The following is a 23,756-nucleotide window of genomic DNA, read 5'->3' on the forward strand; positions in this document are numbered from 1 at the left end:
ACCAAGCAACGGGAGCTGACCCTGTTGCGGGGATTCGAACCGCCGACCTTCTGATCGGCAAGTCCTAGGCTCTGTGGTTTAACCCACATCGCCGTTGTATAAAAGAAGAGTGTTCAACAGGCACAGCTTATCTGGGCCAAGGATATGCCAAGCCACTTGTGAAAATTCCCTCTGCCACATAACCCTTAGTGGTGTAGAAGCCCTTCCCTCTACTGTACTGGATCATGTGACTAACCAGCCAATCAGTGTGCAGCAACAGTGGCGGCGGCTGCTTCTGTCACCTAGTGAGCTGGTCAAAAGAAGGGGTTGCTGCTGCCATGTGGCTACTGCCCCCCCAAATCACACTGAACCCCAAAACAGGGCCCATCCATGTATATGATGCCAGTGGGGGCATGGAGCAGGGCGGAGGCAAAAGCATGAACACACTGACTCCATCCTCTACTGCAATGTACAGCCTCTGGATCCTGTCTCCGAAGAGTACAGCTGCTGTTTTATCAGATGGGAGCTTGTCAGAATGTACATGCAACAAGGAAGATAAGGAGGGTTCCTTTTCACAAGGTGTAAGTACACAGTAGTGAGTTATTGCTTGGTCAGTGGTTGACTGCAATCAGTTTCTGATCACAGAAATAAACACAGATTCTTCAACCCCAATCCATCTCCTGGACATTGAACAATCGCATTCTTCTGCCAAAACTCTATCATCATTAGTGGTGCCATATGTGGAGAGCAGGAAGCAAAAACAGCACCAAGGCCAGACGTGCCTGGAGGACAAAGAGCAAATTGAGGCAGGCATTCGCTGATGACTCAAGCAGCGAGCCATTTCAATGAATGAGCAAGCGCAGCTCCTCTATTTATGCCACCCGTGCTCAGAGACAGGCTGGTGTGCGAGAGGCAATGTTTGCTGGTTTTCAAAATGTGTAGATCACCTTCCTCTCAAGGTACTCAAGGTGGTGTGTGAGTGTGTGTAGTTCATATAACACCGGTCTTGAAAGACCTACATTGGCTCCCAATACGTTTCCGAGCACAATTGAAAGTATTGGTGCTGACCTGTAAAGCCCTAAACGGCCTTGGTCCAGCATACCTGAAGGAGCGTCTCCATCCCCATCATTCTGCCCGGACACTGAGGTCCAGCGCCGAGGGCCTTCTGGCAGTTCCCTTGCTGCGAGAAGCCAAGTTACAGGGAACCAGGCAGAGGGCCTTCTCGGTAGTGGCGCCCTCCCTGTGGAATGCCCTCCCACCAGATGTCAAAGAGAACAACAACTACCAGACTTTTAGAAGACATCTGAAGGCAGCCCTGTTTAGGGAGGCTTTTAATGTTTGATATGGTACAGTATTTTAATATTTTTTTGGGAAGCCGCCCAGAGTGGCTGGGGAAGCCCAGCCAGATGGGTGGGGTATAAATAAATTATTATTATTATTATTATTATTATTATTATTATTATTATTATTTATTATTATTCAGTGTGATGCAATGTATGGGAAAGGCTGGGCAAGAGAATACATGGCAAGAACATAGGAAGCTACCTTATAACAGTTCATATCCATTGGCCCATCTCAACACAATGACTGGTTTTGGCCCTTCAGACAGAAGCGTTTCCCAATTCTAGTTGGAAATGCCAGAGACAAGCTTTCCCAGCCAGATAAATGGGTCTTTACCACAGGTGCCCACTTGTTAAGGTTTTATTTTAAATGTATTTGTTGTATTTGTGTTTTTAATTATGTAAATCATGGTGGTTTAAAATGAAATGTGATTAAACGTAATAATAGAATCTGGGGCCCTTCAAGCGGACCATAAATTTTGTGGGAAATAGCACACACAGGACATTAAAGAAACATTCTGAAATAATGCTGCTGTTTCCATTCTTAACCCCCCTCCCAGTTTTCAGGCTATTGATAGTAGAAGAGCATAGGCTTAATTTTTGCAAGTGAGATACAGTAAACATAGAGTAATGACCTCTGGAGCTTTGCGTGTGTCTGCATGATAATCAGCATAATATTAACACGGTAACTAACTGTTCCTTCCTGGAAATTAACATAAGGTTATGAAATTTCAGCAATTCTGGAACAGAAGTGCCTTGTGAGAATTCTACCATTCCTCTTGTGTTGCAAAGCATCTGGGCATCTCGTAGATCTTTATATAGTGGTGACGTGTGAACATTTTACCACTCCCCTAGATGGATATTCAGTGCATTGATTTTCACAACTCAGAAAGATACATCATGGTACCCTTGGGTACAACAAAATAGTTTTAAAAGCCCCCAGGTCCCGGATCCTAAACAATTGCATCAGCATGTTGGCTCATAGCGCCAGTGTTACATCATGGTTTAATACTGGTAAATCACTTAGTTTTCCCATTAGGATCTTTAAGATGAGAGTTTTTTCTCTTTTTAGTGAAGGGTGCCACATATCACTAGAAAGAACCTCCCCCCCCTTAGCTGAAGGGACTGATTTTTATAAGTCAACTGTCCCTGGACTGGTCCCCATGTCTCGTAAAACAGTATCCTTATTTTGCCTTTGTGGGATCTGTTGGAGAGAACTTTTAAAATTAGTTTCTTTATATAGGATTTATACCTCATCTTTTTCATACCCAGTGCCTGAGATTGCTCACACCGTTCAAGTAACAAAATACGATAAAAATGAAAAAGAAGAGCAGGAAGAAAGAAAAACATAGCAGCCAGATGAAAGCTAAAAGCAGGGAACTTACCATAAAGTAACAGGGCAGACATCTGACAATTCAGTCATCTCAAGGCCTGCTGAAACAAAAACACCTTGGACTACAAAAGACCATTAGCCTGGGGGCCATAGCTGTCAACTTCTCCCTTTTCTTGTGAGGAATCCTATTCGGATTAAGGGAATTTCCCTTAAAAAAGGGAACAGTTGACAGCTATGCTGGGGGCTAGCCGGGTATCCAAGGGAAGGGAGTTCCAGAACCTATGAGGACCAAACTACATTAATACTTAATACTTAATACTTAGCATGCAGGTGAATACAGCTCCAAGACTCGGGGCGCCAGAGCAGGAGTGCGGACCCTGTCTTCTAGCCTGCCAGGGAAATTGATAAACTCTCCTTCCTCTGGCAGTGAATGAGGGAATAATTCCGCTTTCAAGTTTGTGGCAGTTAGCATAAAGGAGGCCAGAAAATGAGGAAAATAATCAAAAAGCTGCTGAATGATTTTTTCTTTCCATTGATAGGGTTCCGACTTTACATTAACAGTTTAAAATGGTAACAGTTCTGTGCGTTTCTAATTAAAAGCTAAAGATTGCCTTTCAGCTGGCTGAAGAGCTTTTGTGAAAGCTTGATGGGTTTTGCACGTTGAACCTATTGCAGGAGAAGTAAGCCCTGCGGAGCTCACTGGAGTTTAGTCCCAGGAAACTTTATAGGCACGCTGATACAAATAAATTGGGTTTTTAACTACATGCTTCTGCTACTTGTGTGTGTGATAATATTTCACAACAGCTGTGTGCATTTTTTGGACTCTCCTGGAGGTCATGGCTAAGCGGGCTGTCATGAGGAGCTCCTGCTTTTAGAAATCTAACACTACGTTGCTGCTTGTTTTTCTTTTAACAACCACAGCAGCCCTGTAGGGCAGCCTTGTGTCCTATTTTACAGAGGGCAGTCCTCCATTTGAAGGGTACCTGCACACAGTCTTCTCCACTATGTGGAGCTTATTTCTATTAAAATGAGAGCAATTATTTCTAAGTGGGCACCTAGACGTACAAATGAGTGTGTGCATTTTTAAATACAAGTGTAACTAGTTGCCCTGCAGTCATGGGGGGTGGTTAGTGATGAGAAGAACTTTTGAAGGACTGGGGAGAAGGACTTTTGGCAGCAACTGGGACGCTATGCCTACTGAACACTCTTCTTTTATACAATGGCGCTGTGGGTTAAACCACAGAGCCTAGGACTTGCCAGTCAGAAGTTCAGCGGTCCGAATCCCCGTGACGGGGTGAGCTCCTGTTGCTTGGTCCCACCTGCTGCCAACCTAGCAGTTCAAAAGCACATCAAAGTGCAAGTAGATAAATAGGTATCACTAAGGCAGAAAGGGAGAGCTGCCCCCCCAGCTACGCCCATGGATAACCTACCATTTTGAGCCCACACAAAACAACCATTCTACTGCTTTTCTGCCACACATTGGCATTAGCAAAAATAAAAAATAAAAAAATCCCCTCTTGATTGGGTGGATGACCCAAATGACAAAACTAAGCTATGCTGGGGTGAGATTGTTAACCCGGAGGTCATTTGTGTGGGATCAGCTTGTTCTGCTTCCAGCCTTCACTCCTGCTGTTTACATAAGCATCTTGCCAAAAGTGAAATCCCGTAACAACTCACAAGCAAGAGCACCATAGAAACAGTGCTTGTGGGGATAAAATATTCAAAATCCTAACCCTTTGGCTTTGTTACGGGACAGCTACCCCCCACCAGCCTTGGTCCAGTATACCTGATCCAGTATACCTTATTATATTATTATTACCATTCACTACCCGCAGCTCGGGACGCGGGTGGCGCTGTGGGTTAAACCACAGAGCCTAGGACTTGCCAATCAGAAGGTCGGCGGTTCGAATCCCTGCGACGGGGTGAGCTCCCGTTGCTCGGTCCCTGCTCCTGCCAGCCTAGCAGTTCAAAAGCACGTCAAAGTGCAAGTAGATAAATAGGTACTGCTCTGGCGGGAAGATAAACGGCGTTTCTGTGCGCTGCTCTGGTTCGCCAGAAGTGGCTTAGTCATGCTGGCCACATGACCCGGAAGCTGTACACCAGTTCCCTCGGCAATAAAGCGAGATGAGCGCCGCAACCCCAGGGTCGGTCACAACTGGACCTAATGGTCAGGGGTCCCTTTACCTTTACCTTTACCCACAGCTCAAGGTTTGGTGGAAAGGGAGTCATGTGTAATGACAGAACAGAAATTGGTAGGAAATGCAGTCGGCAAAATGTCCTGGGAAAACAACTTTTTGAAGGGTCCAATAATCTCCTGTTGGAGATTATTATTAGATCACAAAGGCTGGTGAGAGGCTAGTCTGATGGTGTTATGGTTGGCTCCATAGGATGGGCCATTCAAACCTTAGCTCTGGCCTCTCTGTTCCCAGTGGCACACAAGGAAGCGGGATATTACTACCTTCTCCTTCCATCAGAAGTATGAATCTCTGGTGCTGAAGCTGTTTTCAGACATTCGGCCAAAAGCCAGAGGCCACAGACTACATGGGGGCATGTGCACTAACCCCAGACAGGTTGGCCCCACCTTCTGCACTCCCAGCCTTCATGCCAACATTAACTTTGGCCCTTCGGATGTTGCAGAACTCCCACTCCCAGCATCCCTCACTATTGGCCATGCTGGCAGGGGCTGCTGGGAGTTTGAGTCCAGACCACGACTCGGTGATGGGGTGCATAATTGCATGCAAAAGGCCATAGGTCCAATCCCTGCTGACGTCAGGTATTGCTGGGGAAGACTCCTGCCTCAAAACCTGGAAAGACACCAGTCACGTGTATAACATTGAGCTAAACGGAGCAGTATTTCCGGGTGGTTAGCAATTGTGACCCACACAGTTTGTTCTCTGTCTTTATTTGAATGGCCGAACACACCTGGAATCTTTGACATTAAAGCCATCATATACCTGTACCCTGCCCTGCATGTTGAGGTGTCCTCTGCCCTCAAAATCCCGGCTGTGTTCCTGTGGCAATGATGGTTCGAGATCCAAGAAAACTTGCTTGTTCCCGTTAACTCCACTTCTGTAAACCACATCCTGCCCTTAAGTTTTCTGTATTTCACTTCTGCTGTCTTGGCTGTTGGCATTCTGCTTCTCATCCTCCGAGGGGTACGTAGCCACTATTTTCAGAAGTGAAAGCAGTAGTTCAGCGCATTGAGGGGGGGCATATTCTGTGCTGAGAAAGCTGCAAAACATCAGAGGTCCCTGCTTGGCTACAGCCCCCGTCTCTTACTCAGCACTGTGGTTAATTCCATCCCAAAGTGTTGGTTGCATTGGTGTGGTAGAGCACATTTTCTGCTGCTGGCCTGGGAACCTATTAAGCAGTATTGTGAAAGAGGATTTGAAAATCCCAAGTATGAAAGGTGTGAACCGTAAGCCTTTCTCCACTTTGGGAAATGGAGAGTTTTCAGGCCTCCTCTCAGTCAAGAGCAGCAGTAAAGAACTGTGAACATACACTCAGCATGGTCTACGAAACACAGTTTTTACAGCCTTGTAAGTTTGTCAGTCCTCATGAGAGAATTCTCTTTGGAAATAAATAGAGTTTGCCCATAGCAGACATAAAAGAAGCAGCTGGGCAGTTTTATATCCAGCTACCAGGAAAAGGACATAAAGAACATTTCCCCATAATTTATATGCTGAAGATGCCAAATTGAACATAAATAGTAACTGAACAAAGATGCCCACTGTAAAAAAAAATCAAAAAAATATGCAAGTGTTTCTCACATCAAAAGGTGTCATATAGATGCTGAACTGTGCATGGTAGATGTATTTATATATATATAAATAACTATCAGGAGAAGTCAGAGCCACAAGAATTCAGTTCTAGATAACTATACTTAATTAATTATGGTATATGTACCACTGTCAATATAAACCGACTAACCAGAAAATCAATCTACTGAGCCTCAGGTTGAAAAACAGAGGCTAACAGAGCATATGTGTGTTCTGCTCCGCACACAGAGAGACATTAATGCAGAAGTCGTGAACCTAAGGCCCATGGGCCAAAAGCGGCCCATGGAGGCCGTTTAACTGGCCCACGAGCCGCCCCTGAACTGAGACTTCCGCTCGACAGCGCAGCGCAGCGCAGCACTGGGACTCGTTTCCGCGGCGCCAGAAATTGCTTCTGCGCATGCCCAGACACCAGAAATTACGTCTGCGCATGTCCGCCCAGCAGAAATCGCTTATGCGCATGCCCAGATGCTGAAAATCGCTTCTGCACTGGCGCTATTTTCGGCATCTGGGCATGCACAAAAACGATTTTTGATGCCACGGACATGCTCAGACGCGATTTCAGGCATCGCACTGCACCTGCCCGGCCCACAGAGTATCTCCGCAAGAGTGATCCGGCCCATGCCCGGTAAGCCTTGCCGACCCCTGCATTAATGTCTTGATGACTGCAACATCAAGTGGCAAGTGTAAATGAACCATCATAGATCAACTAATAGAGGAGGGATTATGTGAGCTTATTTGCTCATTCAGAAACTATAGCTCCATCCATAGTCACCTGCTGTCAAAGGAAGGGAAGTCATGTAGAGAACAGTCAACATAAAGTTCCCATAAAGCATAGGCTGTTTCCACATGTGAATTTACTGAAGGTTCATTCACAAGATTGTTGACTGGATAGCTCAGGTGGTTAAAGCTTGGTGCTGATAATGCCAAGGTTGCAGGTTTGATCCCCATATGGGACAGTTGAATATTCCTACATTGAAGGGGATTGGACTAGAATGATCCTCTGGGTTGCTTCTAACTCTACAATTTGACTAATCTATATCAGACAGGTAACACGCATCCCGTGCTGAACTTCATGAAGTTATTTATATTTCCATTCTGAGGAGGGGGCACAGCAAGTGGAGGCACAGAAATACCCCACAGATATCCTCACTGGGCAGTGTCACTAAGCAACGTGGAATGTGCAGTAGAATCAAGGTGCAGCCCATTTTCCACTCAGGGATTTAAGTTTTTCAGGCCCAGGGCAGGGAGTGAACATTTGGGGTCGAACTACACATTACACTTAATGCATAAAGGTAAAGGGACCCCTGACCATTAGGTCCAGTCGTGGCCGACTCTGGGGTTGCGGTGCTCATCTCGCTTTATTGGCCGAGGGAGCCGGCGTACAGCTTCCGGGTCATGAGACCCAAATCTCCCCCCCAAATCAAGTAAGGGCAGGGCTTGGAGGACTGGGTGCTTGCAAGCATTGCTCACCAGCTGATAGACCATGCCTGCAAAGCCCTTTTCAAAGTGCTTTGAGTGGAGCTTCTGAAGAGGATGGGGGCTCTTCTCCAGAAGCCCCCTTCAAAGCACTGCTCAAAATAATAATAATAATAATAATAATAATAATAATAATAATAATAATTACTTATATCCTGCCCATCTGGCCGGGCCTCCCCGGTACTCTGGGCGGCTCCCAATAGAATATTAAAAACATCAAACATTAACAACTTCCCTAAACAGGACTGCCTTCAGATGTCTTCTAAAAGTCACATAGTTGCTTATTTCCTTGACATCTGATGGGAGGGCGTTCCACAGGGCGGGTGCCACTACCAAGAAGGTCCTCTGCCTGGTTCCCTGTAACCTCACTTCTCACAGTGAGAGAACCGCCAGAAGGCCCTCAGAGCTAGACCTCAGTGCTGAACAATGGTGCTTTGAGAGGCCTCCTGAAGACCCTTGCAGGCAGCAAAGTCATGTGACAAGCATTATGACGTGAGATGATTGACAGGTCCCAGCTGTCCAATTTGGTCCACAAGTGGTAGAGGAGATGGAAAGCTGCCTAGAAAGGTTTCAGGCCCCTGATTTAGATGCATTTCAACCTGGTTTCCTGCCTGTATGAATGAGGTTTTCCAGAACCCTCTCAGGGGTGGTTTCACATTTATTGAACCCCTTCTCTCAGGAAAAACAACTGATTCCCTCCTTGCTGCCTTTAGGTATACCTTTCTTTTTCTGACTGCTTGTTGACTGAGGGGTCAGTTTGGACTGTTACTGTTTTTGGTGGTCATCTCTTTAGCCCATTGGCTAGCTGGAACAGACAGCATATTTGTATTGCTTTCTCCTAATATTATTGTGTTGTTTATTATTTTCATATGCTTTAAACTGTTTTGATTAGCTCCTGCATGCTGCCTTGGAAAAATACAGTCTTTTGAAAGGCAGCTAACAAATTTATTAAAGGTATAAATGCATGTGTAAGTACTGCACACAGATTACTTTTCTGTCAGATTTTTTTTTGCCAATTTAGTCGAGCTAAAATGTGTGTAAGAATGATTTTCCCTGCTGCCATCCTCTCCAATCTAGATAATAAAGCATTTTAAAAGCATAGCTAGTCCCCCCTCCCCCCCAGCATTGCAGAGGAGGAGGAAAGAAACCGGTTTTAATCTTCTTGCCTGCCTGTGGGATTAGAGTGCTAAATTGCTCGATTCATCATGGCTCTTACTCCATCCCTAGCATACTCTCAATGCGGCTGAAAAGGAAATGGCAAAGGGGGTCTCTTGATGGAAACATCTGACCACCTTTCTTTCCTAGCCCATATTCTCCCTTGAACCGCTATGTGGCCGCTTGCTTTTTCACAGAGCGGATGAGCACAAATAATATATGCCACAAACAGTGGTGGCTCCTGAAATATTGGCCAAGCGGAGTTTTCAGTCTCCTTAAAGCATTCCCTCTGTTTTCCTTTACTTACTCAAGGAAGTCCCTTAAATTCTGCAAATATTTGAACTTTCCACTGCAAATGCTTATTTAGGACCCAGCCAGGTTTTGTAGGAATGGGAATCGGGCTCTTAATTGCTTTTAGCATAGGAAAACCAACCTTTTGTTGCCTGGAGGTAATTTGCTGAGTGTGTGCCCCTGTAGCATCTGATATAAGCAAGCATTTGTGAGTTCCACAATCCATTTTCTTCTTTCAGAACAAGACAGTACTGCAAATACTGGTAGTCTCTGCATCCTCTTTTTCAGTGATCTGTCATGACGTGATGGGGGGGGGCGCGGCAGTGGCGGGGGGAAGAGAACCCCCTGAAAGGGTGACTAACACAGTAGGCCTTGTCCCCTAGGTATTTTAGCTGGCACCAGGGAGTGGAGGTTTTCAAAGGTCCTCAGAAAGCCCCGCTTTGTCTGGAGATCTGTAAATTATTCAATTTTTAAGTTAAAAAAAATATAAATATGCTAATTCTTTTCCAGAGGTGTGAGAGCTGCTACTTCTTTCTCTGTCTCCACTCCCCGCCTTCCTAAATCTCTCTGGAGAATTTGGCTGTATAACAGAGTCAATGTGCAAATGCTTTCAGTTGCAGCCATTTTAACCAGTTCTAAGAATCACATCTATGATCTGAATGAATAGAGCAAGGGATATTTTGTCTATGAATTCAATGACAGAAGACTCGACTGTGTTGGCCAATGTGACTCGCACATTTCTGTCGATCTCTGAGATGCAAAAAAGGAGTGAAACTCTTGTAAATTCACTTTAAAGCCATTTTGCATGTTGTTGAGGCAATAAAAGCTGTGCCTCGGTTAACAACAGGCACACAAGTTGTGGCTTCAGATTCAATCTGGCAAAGTTTATTCATACAGACAGTTTAAAAAGCAACATGTGGTATAATCTATAGCCAGATCCTATGCAGATTTAGTTGGAAGTAAAATCCACTGAGTTTAGTTGCACTTATTCCCAAGTAAATGTATATTGGATAGTACCTTAAAGCCTGATCTTTTGCATATTTATATAGAAATAAATGCAGCCAAGTTCAATGAAAGTAAAAACACAAAGGATATCAACCTAATTATTGGCAAATTCCACTGAAATTAGTGAACATGTTTTGGATTGGGGTGTAAATTAAATTTATTCAGTGGTTTACTGTTCAGGAGCATTTATAATCTGTTCTTTATCGCACTAGATTCCAGGGCATATCCCAGGCGCCATGCAAACAATCTGAGCAAGCCCAGAAAAAATGAGGCTTACAGCATGAAAAAAAAATCACATATTTACAAACATAACAAAAGTGCTCATAAACAATAAAGCATTGAAAGGTTCACAACCGAATAAAATAATTTCCACATACATCGTAATAAGATCTAAAATAAAGACACAAACAATTAATATAAATAACAGCAACAACCCACTCTGTCCTAAGTGATACCCTAACCCAAGAATCTGTTCAGGAGCCTCAGCTTTTGCAGCTGGAGTCAGTCCGGGCCTTGCCTTCCCAGGCGAAGTACGAAAAGACTTGCAAAGCAGGGAACAGGTCTTTCAAGACTTGCAGCCATATTGTTCTGAAAAGTGCAAATTGGAAAAGTTTATTTCAACTCCTCCTTCTGATCTGGACAGATGAGGGATATATCCTCAGGCCGACATTTCCCTTTTAAGACAGACCCCATAATCTTAGTGAGCCTGGATCCTGTGGCTGGTGGCTCAGACCGTCAGCTGAAGGAGCAACGGAGAAAGTCGGAAGTATGCATTATGATTCAATCAAAAAAATGATATGTCAGGCAAAGTTAATTAAAAAGCCCAAGACCCTGGAAGGTGAAGGAATGATAAACTTCACCTCAGTCCATCATGCAGTTTATTATTCAGTCATGTCATTTTATGTCAACTTAAATCCATGCTGGCAAGAAAAGACGAGGCAGAACAGTCTTGTTCAGCACTTCACTGTTGACTAGAAAATAATGGGCATCATCTCCTCAAAAGCCAGGCTAATAAAAAGCACCTAACTTCTTTGCTCGTGGCAAACATGAATCATACCCACCGCCTATCCAACAGCTATGATGTCTTTCCCAAGCTTAACGTTAAGTAAAACATTAAATAAACAGGCTCTTTTCATCCATGTGCCACCCAGGAAATATTTATATTGAAGCTTGGAATATATACAAGCTTACCATAAATAAAATAGCAAAAGTAATGAAAACAAGGTTGACCATAATGAACCTGGGCAAAGCACTGGGCTCCCACTGGCCTTGCCCAACCTGCGCACCGTGAAAAATGGGAAAGGCTTCTTTGCACTGTTCCTGCGTGTGGCCCCTGTTTCAGCTTGCTGAACAGTAATCCCACTGTTTCAGCCTCTGTTCCAGAGTTGGGAAAAGGGTCTGGCACAAACACGAGATTTATAATTCTGCGTCATGCCAGCTGTCAAGTAGCAGACAGGCGGGTGGCAGCAGCGGCGGGGGGTGGGGGTGGGCAGAACAATAACAGACAAGAGTCTGATAGGTTTACTAGGGCTTAGAGGAAGATGCGGATTTGCTTCTGCGACTTTGAAAGCAGTTGCGGCCTGGCCAGATGCAATTCCAAACCTCTGGTTCTTTCCCCAATATTCAGCCCGGATGGCGGCGACTCCTCCTGTTTTTGTAGCTACCACCCCAAACAAATTGAAACCGGGCAACTGTCCATGGGGCTCCGCAAAAGTTTCCAAGTGTCAACGAATGCAGCACGGGCTCTGACTGAGCCATGAAACCCACACCCTTTCACCCCCCTCAACCTCCTCCCCACCCCGGCCGTGAAGTGCATTTAATAGCCTTGTTCTTGAAGCAGGAGTGGGATAAAAGCAAAAGATGCTTTCTTGACTTTGAGCAAAACAACATGTGCTGTCACGGCTTCTTCTGCTGATTGTCCTTATTCCCAAATGAGAGGCGGGGGAATTTGCCGTCCTCCCCCATGACAAAAGGTGCTTTCGTAGGTTTCGTTTTTCCTAGGCAGGTCAGGAAAATGCAACTAAACAATGTAAAGGAAACACGTATGCATCCTCTGTGCTAAAAATGTAGTGAGATCAAGGAAGCCGATTCGTATCAGCGATGGGTTTTTGGTCTTGCCATGCAATGTGTTGCACATTTGTCGGGATTTAAAGAGGGGGGAAAGTCATTTCCACCTCTCTGTTCATTCCTTAAGGAGCTTTGCAGTTTGCCTATTGAAGGAGAAGCTGTAATTAAAGTGGGCCCAGTAGGGGTGAGAATTTGCAGGGAGAGGATGATCCACATCTTCCATCACTGCAAAACAGATCTAACAGATAGCTACTCGAAAACACTGGATCATATTTTTAATCTAAGTGTGAATAAACATGTCTTCAAACAGCAACCAGTGACAATGTACACAATAGTTACATGGGGTGAGTTGGTGTGTGGGGATTAGAAAACACGAAGGAGAATTATCTCAGCCCTTAGTTTTTGTGATTTTCTTCCGTTTTTAATCAAAACCCCACAGCGATTTGATTAATAGCGTGTGTGGAATGCAGACAAATGTGCATTATATATCAATAAACAGGAGTAGGGGTGCAGGGGAAATTTGATTTGGTGCATATTTAAAGCTAAATCTATCAAATTCACACTTTCAAAAACAATATGAAAATTGAAACGCAGCCATCCTTTGAAGTTCATGCTTATTCCTCCCCTAAATGAATAACTGTAGTTGAAATATCAACAGCAAAGGACTTTGAATACTCAAAAGTGCTACAGAAATGATAAACACTAACTGCAGTTGTGGTTTGTTGTTGTTTGTTTAAAAAAACTATTTCTCTTTTTCTACTAGGCCTAGGTAGGTGGCAAGCTCCTGAAAATCCCCCAAATTAAAAAAACAACCCTAATACCAATAAAAAATATAAATAAAACGAACACACCTCCAGTTCTCTAACTGCTCCCAGTCATACAGAAGCTGGAATATACTGGCAATCAGTTGCAATTTGATTTATGCTGTTTATTAATAAAGGCAGTAATACTGTTTAGTTTATGCACCATTAATTTTACTGTAATGGCAACAGCATTAGTAGAAAATGCATGGGGTATTGATTTTGCATATTGAGCTGCCTGGCAGAGAAGATTTCAATTTATTTAAATGACCCCATTAGTCTGCAGGGAGTTTAGCTCTTGACATAGGTGACTGTAAAAATAAGAGTTGATAATCAATGGAGTAAAATAATGGCTTTACAAATATTATATTCCTGTTCCTCATGCTTCCACCGCCATTGGTCCAGATCCAAAGGTCTGTGCAACGTACTCTGATATGCACAGTGTAGGTTCTCTGATCCCTGTACTGGAAGCAGCCCGATCCCATGCAAACCTAGATAAATCACTTCCTGCCCCAAAATTCATATATATACGGCTGACATAGCTTCTGGGGAAGAAACTGTTTGACACAGCAGCAGTTGACAAGGCAGAGTCTGGCTTCCTCGTCATGATCATCCCTGCTGCTTACCAGTAGGCAAGGGGTGAGGGGCGGGGAGGTCAGTGTGGTACGGGGATGGTGGCAGGAGCGTTGGGTCACCTCTGCCACTATGTTTGCACTGCACTGAGCTCCCTGTGCATCTCCCCTCTCCCTCTTAGCAAGCGTCTATGACACCACCAACACCCTGCTGTTGGTCAAACATGGAAATAATAACTAGAAAATTATTATTATTATTCAGTATACCTGAAGGAGCGTCTCCATCCCCATCATTCTGCCCGGACACTGAGGTCCAGTGCTGAGGGCCTTCTGGCAGTTCCCTTGCTGCGAGAAGCCAAGTTACAGGGAACCAGGCAGAGGGCCTTTTCGGTAGTGGCACCCGCCCTGTGGAACACCCTCCCACCAGATGTCAAAGAGAAAAATAACTACCAAACTTTTAGAAGACATCTGAAGGCAGCCCTGTTTAGGGAAGGGCGGAGTATAAATAAATACAACAACAACAACAACAATAATAATTTACCTATAACCCACCCATCTGGCTGGGTTTCCCCGGCCAGTCTGGGTGGCTTCCAACAGGAGATTAAAAATACATTAAAACATCAGAATTTTTTTTTAAATTAAGAACTTCCCTATACAGGGCTGCCTTCAGATGTCTTCTAAATGTCAAATAGTTCCTTTGACATCTGATGGGAGGGCATTCCACAGGGCAGGAGCCACTATCAAGAAGGCCCTCTGCCTGGTTCCCTGTAACTTCGCTTCTCGCAATGAGGGAACTGCCAGATGGCACTTGGCGCTGGACCTCAGTGGAGACGCTCCTTCAGGTATACAGGGGCGATGACCAATGTATGCATGTAGCTCTGTACATTTATATAGCTTTGCATTACATTATCTTATTATATTTAAATCACACCTTCCCTTCAAGGAGTTCAAGACCACACATATAGTGCCACCTCCGTGTTATTCTAATCCTGTATGGTACGTTAAAAACCTGCAGCAAAATATTTTTCTTTTCATGCCAAAGCATTCAGCCACACAATCTTCCACATGCTATCTGAAGTTGCACAGTCCCCAAACAAGTTTAAAACCTCACTTGCTGTTTCTTTTGACTCTACTTACTTATAGTGTTCTGCAAGACGTTCTGATGTTTAGATCGTTGCTTTCAAGATGCAAGGAGAATACAGTATGGAGACAGACATGGTTGGGCATGCGTTAAGTGGTCGATATGTAAATGTTGACAGATATTCCAAAACAATGAATATAAATCTCATAAAAAAGAATTATCACATCCTAGAGAATTAATCCAGTTTTAAATGCTCTCGTTCTATTGATCTCATTTGAGCTCCACATGTTCCTTGAGAATTAACAACTAAAAGAAGAGTGTTGTGAATGGACTTTTTCATCTCATGTGCCGTCAGCAGCAATTTTGCCAAGGCTAGTGACGGGGGCGGTGTATGTGTGTGGAAATGTGATTGATGGCACAAAAGGTGAACCTAGCTAATTCACACTTTCTAAAACAACAGATGAACTAAAACTCAGCCATCCTCCTAAATTCGCACATGTCTGTATTTTGCAACGCAGTTTCCCCCCCAAGTAATGTGTACAAAAATGCATATTACTAGTGTAAAGTGTGCATTAAATGGCTATATTACTGAAAGGTATGATATAAAAATGCATTATAAAGGGGAACTTGCTTTGCAAAGATGTGTTTATTAGGTTAAAGCACATACAAACATGTGCATATTGGGATAAATTTGCTGAAGACTTTTAATGACATAGAAATTAATTTAAAATTGGGGGAAAATGGAGAGAAACAAAAACTGAGAAAGTCACCCATCCCTAGAGAAGGCCCACAACTCCAAAGGCTCAAACTTTGACATGAGTAACATTTGGATTCTATAACATGTATAACGCCATGAGTCACCATACTTTAAAAACTGGTGATAAATGTACAAATTAACTTCTAACATGACAGGTTCAAAGTGGCGCTCACTTGGCTGGGAAACAAAAAAGATATTCTCACTTGCAAATTTGCTCAATTTACTTAAGAAACATCAGATACAATAAATAGAGAGACGTGCAGTGTCAATTACTAAAGAGTTATCTGGAGTTGAGCTTAACTTAAAGCAATTCAGATTATTTTTAAAACCTGAGTAGGAGTGAAGAAGCAACTCGTTTGACTAATATAAAATCATGTGGTAAAGTAGAAGGGGGACTATTCTTCTAGGGAATTGACTCCCCCCCCCATTATTTTATGTGGAGAAAAACCCTTCTACTTTTTTTCAGATGCCTTCACTTCCGAGGGCCGCTTTGTATGGTCTGTTGAAGTTGTGAGTTGCAGTCACATGAACCAATGCAAACCTCTGCATTTGACAGCTTTCCTTCACATTGTTCTGCTGTTATAATTAATTGCAAAGTTATCCCTGCATTGGATAAATCTGCTGTAGGTAGTTGCATCCCAGAGAGGCGTGTGTGAATGGTCTTGAAGATATTGCCATTTGACCCAAATAATTACCGCGCAGTCAGTCTGACATCAATACCAGGGAAGATTCTGGAGCAGATCATTAAGCAAACAGTCTGTGAGCACCTAGAAAGGAATGCTGTGATCACCAATAGTCAGCATGGATTTCTGAAAAATAAGTCATGTCAGACTAACCTGATCTTGTTTTTTGACAGAATTACAAGTCTGGTAGATGAAGGGAATGCAGTGGATGTAGCCTACCTTGATTTCAGCAAGGCATTTGACAAGGTGCCCCATGATATTCTTGTAAAGAAGCTGGTAAAATGCGGTCTTGACTATGCTACCACTCAGTGGATTTGTAACTGGCTGACTGACCAAACCCAAAGGGAACCCATCAATGGTTCCTCTTCATCCTGGAGGAGAGTGACTAGTGGGGTGCCACAGGGTTCTGTCTTAGGCCCGGTCTTATTCAACATCTTTATCAACGACTTGGATGATGGACTCAAGGGCATCCTGATCAAATTTGCAGATGACACCAAACTGGGAGGGGTGGCTAACACCCCAGAGGACAGGATCACACTTCAAAACGACCTTGACAGATTAGAGAACTGGGCCAAAACAAACAAGATGAATTTTAACAGGGAGAAATGTAAAGTATTGCACTTGGGCAAAAAAAGAGAGAGGCACAAATACAAGATGGGTGACACCTGGCTTGAGAGCAGTACATGTGAAAAGGATCTAGGAGTCTTGGTTGACCACAAACTTGACATGAGCCAACAGTGTGACGCGGCAGCTAAAAAAGCCAATGCAATTCTGGGCTGCATCAATAGGAGTATAGCATCTAGATCAAGGGAAGTAATAGTGCCACTGTATTCTGCTCTGGTCAGACCTCACCTGGAGTACTGTGTCCAGTTCTGGGCACCGCAGTTCAAGAAGGACACTGACAAACTGGAACGTGTCCAGAGGAGGGCAACCAAAATGGTCAAAGGCCTGGAAACGATGCCTTATGAGGAACGGCTAAGGGAGCTGGGCATGTTTAGCCTGGAGAAGAGGAGGTTAAGGGGTGATATGATAGCCATGTTCAAATATATAAAAGGATGTCACATAGAGGAGGGAGAAAGGTTGTTTTCTGCTGCTCCAGAGAAGCGGACACGGAGCAATGGTTCCAAACTACAAGAAAGAAGATTCCACCTAAACATTAGGAAGAACTTCCTGACAGTAAGAGCTGTTCGACAGTGGAATTTGCTGCCAAGGAGTGTGGTGGAGTCTCCTTCTTTGGAGGTCTTTAAGCAGAGGCTTGACAGCCATATGTCAGGAGTGCTCTGATGGTGTTTCCTGCTTGGCAGGGGGTTGGACTTGATGGCCCTTGTGGTCTCTTCCAACTCTATGATTCTATGATTCTATGATCACAGTAATGGGCAAATCCAAGATACTGGCTAATTTCAATCCTGAGAACTTTAATGCATCTTAGACAAAATTGCAGCAATCGTACATTCTTAAAGTGAAACGATCTATTTTTTCCTTTCTTCTAACTTCTTTGAACCTCCTGCACCCACATATTGCAGCTTCCCATTGTTAGCAAGAAGGCTGGTTGTTATGCCTCTGTATATTCATGACGCGGGTGGTGCTGTGGGTTAAACCACAGAGCCTAGGACTTGCCGATCAGAAGGTTGGCAGTTTGAATCCCCGCGATGGGATGAGCTCCCATTGCTCAGTCCCTGCTCCTGCCAACCTAGCAGTTCAAAAGCACTTCAAAGTGCAAGTAGATAAATAGGTACCGCTCCAGCGGGAAGGTAAACAGCGTTTCCGTGTGCTGCTCTGGTTCGCCAGAAGCAGCTTAGTCATGCTGGCCACATGACCCGGAAGCTGTACTCTGGCTCCCTCGGCCAATAAAGCGAGATGAGCGCCGCAACCCCAGAGTCAGCCACAACTGGACCTAATGGTCAGGGGTCCCTTTCCCCTTACCTTATATTCCTGACTTCCAGGAATTTGCACATTCCTGCTTTCAGTCTATGTGTATCGCTGACTATTATGACATCCCATGGCTGGCTGTTTCGAAGATCTGCTGTCAAATCTCTAAGAGAAGGCATGAACAAAGAGGGCATGTTGAAAACTCGCTCTCAGTGGTCAGACTCTGGGCTTCTGTACTGAGGAGGGAAAAGGACTTTTTGAGCGTCACCAGCTTTTTGAGCATCACCAGCTTACATTTTTTCAGGGGAAGTATTGGGAATCACTTTGAATGGGAGGCCATTGAGAGGATAAAATGGGCGAAACCCCTGTCAATTGAGGGCAGTGGCAAGAGGGCAAAATTGGGGAGAGGAGTTGGGAAAAGTCACTAGCATCATGTGTATGCAAATCACTTGATGTCTGTAACATCAAGTGACAATGTGTGCATATGTCTTAGCAGATCAAATACTTTGCTGGGTCAGACCAAGGGGCTGTCTGAACCCTCCTCAATCTGGTGCCCTTCCAATATTTTGGACTACAGCCACCATGGCTGCGGCTGGTGGGATTTGTATTCCCAAACATATGGGAAGGGTGGTTGGTCTTATTACCCGGTGTGGTCTGCTCTGACTGGCAGGGCTGTTCCTGGGTTCCAGGTATGGGTCTTTGAAGTCCTGTCACCAAAGGCTCATTAGGTGTAAATGCTGGGAATCAAACTTGGGACTGTTAAAAACATGTGCTCTTCTACAGAGGTACAGACCCTCCGCAGATCACCTAATAATCATTGAGTGGTGAGAAGTGCAATCAGCCCTAAAAATTACACAGGTAAAGGTAAAGGGACCCCGGCCATTAGGTCCAGTCGCAGACGACTCTGGGGTTGTGGCACTCATCTCAATTTACTGGCCGAGGGAGCCAATGTTTGTCCGCAGTTTTTCCAGGTCATGTGGCCAGCATGACTAAGCCACTTCTAGCGAACCAGAGCAGCGCATGGAAACGCTGTTTACCTTCCCGCCAGAGCGGTACCTATTTATTTACTTGCACTTGGTGCTTTCGAACTGCTAGGTTGGCAGGAGCTGGGACAGAGCAACGGGAGCTTACCCTATTGCGGGGATTCGAACCACCGACCTTCTGATCGGCAAGCCCTAGGCTCTGTGGTTTAACCCACAGCGCCACCCGCATCCCCTAAAAATTACACAAGAGAGTATAAATTGTCTTCCTGTAACATGTCTGTCTTTCTCTTTGTGGCAGAATCATATATAGGTGATCTGTTCAGTATGGAAATCCCTTTAGCTGTGTATTCCCCATTTCCGTGTACATAAGGCAGGCACCAAATCTGATTATATTCTGGTCCGTGCTAAGAACATTCTTTTTTACCTGAGACTTACCTCATTTAAGGCCCACCAGTACTCCCCCTACCTTCATACATTCTTCTTGAAGTCCATATATGTTGCTGTAATTGTGACTCATGATTTGCATTTTAACTTATTACCTATTTTGTGTGCAGAGTTTACTATACACTGTTTATATGCATCAGTTTAAAGCTGTATATTACTCCATTGTTCTTCAGTTGACTTTTGTACTGTTCTTCAGGGTTGCTGCTCAGAGGCTTCTGTTCACTTCAGTTGCTAAGTTCTAGACAGCCTTGGTGATTGATGATTGATGATCAGACTTTTGTGGCGTTGTGCTGAAAATACAAACAAATAAATGCCAACGAGAAATGAGAGGTGATTGCTGCTGTATAGACCAGACTGGGAGGCAACTGCTTTTGTGTCTGTGTTGTTTTCAGCTGTAACATGCAAATGGAAGATTTATAATACCAGGGATTTTTATTGCCTGGTTATGATGACTGGAACGGTGGATATGCATGGCAGAGAAATGGCACATTTCTTTTGACTCCAAGGAGTTACCTGTTCTGGAGGTTCCTCACCAACAAACTTGTCCTTCAGATCTTATGCTAAAGCTTCACCTCCTCCCATTATTGAAAACACCGATCCATTCACATTTACATCCACATCCTAGGTTGACCCTACTTATTCCTCATGTTTATTTATGTTCTTTTTCTGCAGGAGAAAATATAAGAAAACGTCACAGAGGTAGGTATCGATCGCAGAAGAACTCAAAGGCATTTGGTGGCGGGGGGAGTCGGCAGAAATTATTTGTTGTTGTTTTAGCATTGGTCTTGTTCATGCTGTGAACCAATTGAACCAAGAACAGGCAAAGTAAACCCATGGATAGAATCCATCCCACTAGAGCTTTCGTGCCCCTGATCTCTTACTTCTACTCACCCATGGGTTGGTTGTTACAAAAGTATTAGAGGTCCTGCAAGGTCTTGTGCTCCCAACTTCTGCATGATCCAAGCTGGTATTGGCTGGTTGGGAGTAGATCTGTATTGATTAAACAAACCCCTTAGGGATTCAACGGGACCTCTGGTTAAATAAGAAATGTAGCATTTGACATGTATGTTGGGATCTTAATAAACCAATACCCACTTTCTTTGGAGAAATCTGCCTGCTTTATCTTTTATTGTGCTTTAAAACAGACACCAGCTGTGACCTTGTAATTATCAGGTGATTCTGCTTTATATAAGGCAATACTTGAAATCATGCCATGCTGTAATAATGCAGCCTAATATTATGTATTGCTACACACCACCCCAATCTCTGAGCAGTGCAGGATTCCAAGGGTACAGGCACTTTCCCAGAGTTTGTGTTTCCTTTGGAAATGAGGCACAACACAGACTGTGGTGTCTTTATGATATATGGTTTATTCACACATATATACAACCTGAAGCTATGATGGAGGGGTTCACACCATTACTCTCCAAGAGGTTCTTGCTTCTCCCATGCCAGCAGAAATCAGCCATGGTCTTTGTTCCTTTGTCTAGCTTCATGCATTTAACAGACTGCCACATCTATCAGGAGTTATGGGGAATCTGGCACCCCCAAACCCTGGACCTACAACTCATAATGTTATTACCACTCAGAAGTCAGCTCCACTGAGTCCAACAGGACTTGCTCCCCTAAGTATAGATAAGATTACAGTTGTTGTCAGCCTGTGCACATTTTCTTGGGAGTAAATCCTCTTAACCCCAATGGGATAGGACTTAAGGAAACATTCTGAGTAAACACGTAAAGAGGAGGTTGTTAGTTGTCTTCCTGTAACTTTGCCAGGGGAATCCTAAAAAGAGGCCTGGTTGATTTTGATCTTGACTTTGTTCTTTCCGACGCTTCCTTATGCTTTGCTTTTAAATATTATGAATTTGAACAGACAACAGTAAATTTAGTGCTAATGGCTCACTTTTTTGCTCTCTCTCTTCTTGCCCCCCACCCCCAATAATAATAATGGGAAAAGGTGGATCCAAACTATCATGTTTTTCACAGGGTCACTGAAATTTCATGTGGCCGCCTAACCTTTGAAAACGTTGGTTGAAAGTTGGGTATGCTAATGGCAACTTTCCTTACCAATGGAGATGTTATCTGAAGCTTCCTCCGAGGTTCAGATCATTCCTGTTAGTTGCTGACAACTGCCAGTTCTCATTAGCATCTCTGGGATCTGAAGGTATTCGGCACATGGAAGAGATAGAACCTCAAAGACTTTACTTAGGACTTATCCACACTTCCTTTTGTTCCGCTGCTTTTCCCCAGGGAAAACCTCTTTTTAGCATTCATTCTGAGCAAAACAGTAGTTCAGGTTTTCTCTGCACTGACGTTTTCTCGGATTTAGAGCTAAAGAGTGGATTTTCCCTGGCAAAGGGGTGGGACAAGGGGGGAACTATTCAGAGCTATGCCTAGAAAGTGTGGGTCACTGAGTGGCAGAAGACCACTCCGACCCATGTTTTCTAGGAACAGGACAAGCAGAAGTGTGAACAAGCCATGAGTGTGTTATTCTACGTGACTTGTAGGCTGCTCTGGTGAGTCTTTTATGCTGGCTTGAGGATCTGTTTGCTGAACTGCAGAGCAGAAGAACTAGTTCTTCTGTAATAAACTGGGCCTCCATTTCTCACTACGGTGCACTGATTATATACCTTTATGCAGCATAATGTTGACCCCCTTTCAGGTTGTAAGTGTCTATATTTTAGGAACTGCCCCATTATCTTGATTGTAACTGTTGTAAGTATTGTATTTTAAAACTGGTTTTGCCCACCCTGGAAAGGAAATCTTCTCCTCCACCTCCTCCTCCTCCTCCTCCTCCTCCTCTTCTTCTTCTTCAATGAAGTCATATTGCAGTAAAATATTCACAATTTTGCAAAGATTTGGGATGTTGTATAAAAAACATTTGGTGAAATGTAATGTTAAATGAGTGAAATGTTTCCATCTCCTTCTTATGGGTAAAATGTGGAGCAAACTTTCTACACATTTTGTTTGAAATTTGTCTGGACTGTTTGGGGTCAAATAGAATTGCACTGGGGTTGGATTCTGCCCATATGCTAGCAATTGACCACCTCTGGTTTAGGCCTATGCAAACAAAGAAGGTTTGAAGAAGGCTTTGGAGTGAGTGAGTGGTGAGGTTCTATTCTGTCCTGCAATTAGCACTTTAATGAGCAATATCATGTGCTCCTGCTGTGTCAACTTAATGCCTTTGAAAACAACTGCAGGCTGATAATGTTTTCATCATAAACATGGACATTTCACAGCTCTCTAGGCAAAACCCCACTTCATTAGCCTCAAGTTCAGAAGGGCACTTGATCAGCAAGCTATGATGCCCAAGCAATCACTGCAATGCCAAGAAACACAGTGTGTTTAATTAGGATTGCTCATTTTTCACATCCAGGTTGCTTTGGTTAAGAGAAGGCTAGCCAGCTTTTTAGATAATTAGTACTTTGAGGTTTACTTTACAGAGTTGGGTGATTACTGGAGAGAAGGGGGGATGGAATTATCTAGAACTGTCTGGTGTCAACCTGTCTGGCATAATTCTGTTCCATTCATGGGGAATCTGAACATTTATGAAAATATGTTCATTCTATAGAGTGCTCTTCCTAAATTAACATCAAGTACCTGGCAAAAAGCTGGTTTAATGGTTTATGAGTGCATGGAAATCACTGGTGCTCATTAGGAGCACCAAGTACATAGCTGTCAACTTTTCCCTTTTCTTGCGAGGAATCCTATTCGGAATAAGGGAATTTCCCTTTAAAAAAGGGAAACGTTGACAGCTATGACCAAGTACCTTAAAGTCGTTTGCATGCATAGTCTTGTGAAATTGATCTCAGAATATAAATTTGCAAAAGGCTTAGGTGCTACTTTGTTTGTCAGCTTATTGCAAAACATGAGGTGTTAGGCGTATGTCATGACTGTCAGTAGTATTTGGAGAAGGGGGGGAGTCTATATCATATCAGAAATATATTAGCATCCAATATTATGCCCCATTTTAAAATAGCCTCAGTTTATTGTTCCTTAACTTTGGCTTAATTTCCTTTTCACTTCTTATTTATTGACCTTGCAGAGTTATCTTGATTATCTAATTCTTTAAACTCCCCCAAGTAATTATAACGCTGCTCAGCTCAAATGAAGCAATTCTGAGTGCGTGTTTTTATTCAAAA

The 23,756-nt window shown here is 43.7% G+C and overlaps 1 protein-coding gene across 7 annotated transcripts in view; it reads left to right on the forward strand.

The window, feature by feature from the left end:
* The window catches only part of PDE1C (phosphodiesterase 1C), a 343,488-nt gene that overhangs the window by 172,850 nt on the left and 146,882 nt on the right, over nucleotides 1–23,756 (forward strand). For 2 of the 7 annotated variants that reach the window (XR_014540119.1, XM_083577924.1), the window contains exon 2: nucleotides 20,287–20,313. The exons of the other annotated variants lie outside the window; for them this stretch is intronic. Coding sequence is in view for 1 of the 2 variants with exons in the window: in XM_083577924.1 (XP_083434050.1) it covers nucleotides 20,287–20,313 (27 nt within the window). In the remaining variant the exon portion in view is untranslated. The remainder of the gene's footprint in view (nucleotides 1–20,286; nucleotides 20,314–23,756) is intronic. 7 annotated transcript variants of the gene reach the window in all.

The sequence above is a fragment of the Podarcis filfolensis genome (assembly GCF_964270895.1).
Source record: "Podarcis filfolensis genome assembly, chromosome: 12".
Classification (NCBI taxonomy): Eukaryota; Metazoa; Chordata; class Lepidosauria; order Squamata; family Lacertidae; genus Podarcis; species Podarcis filfolensis.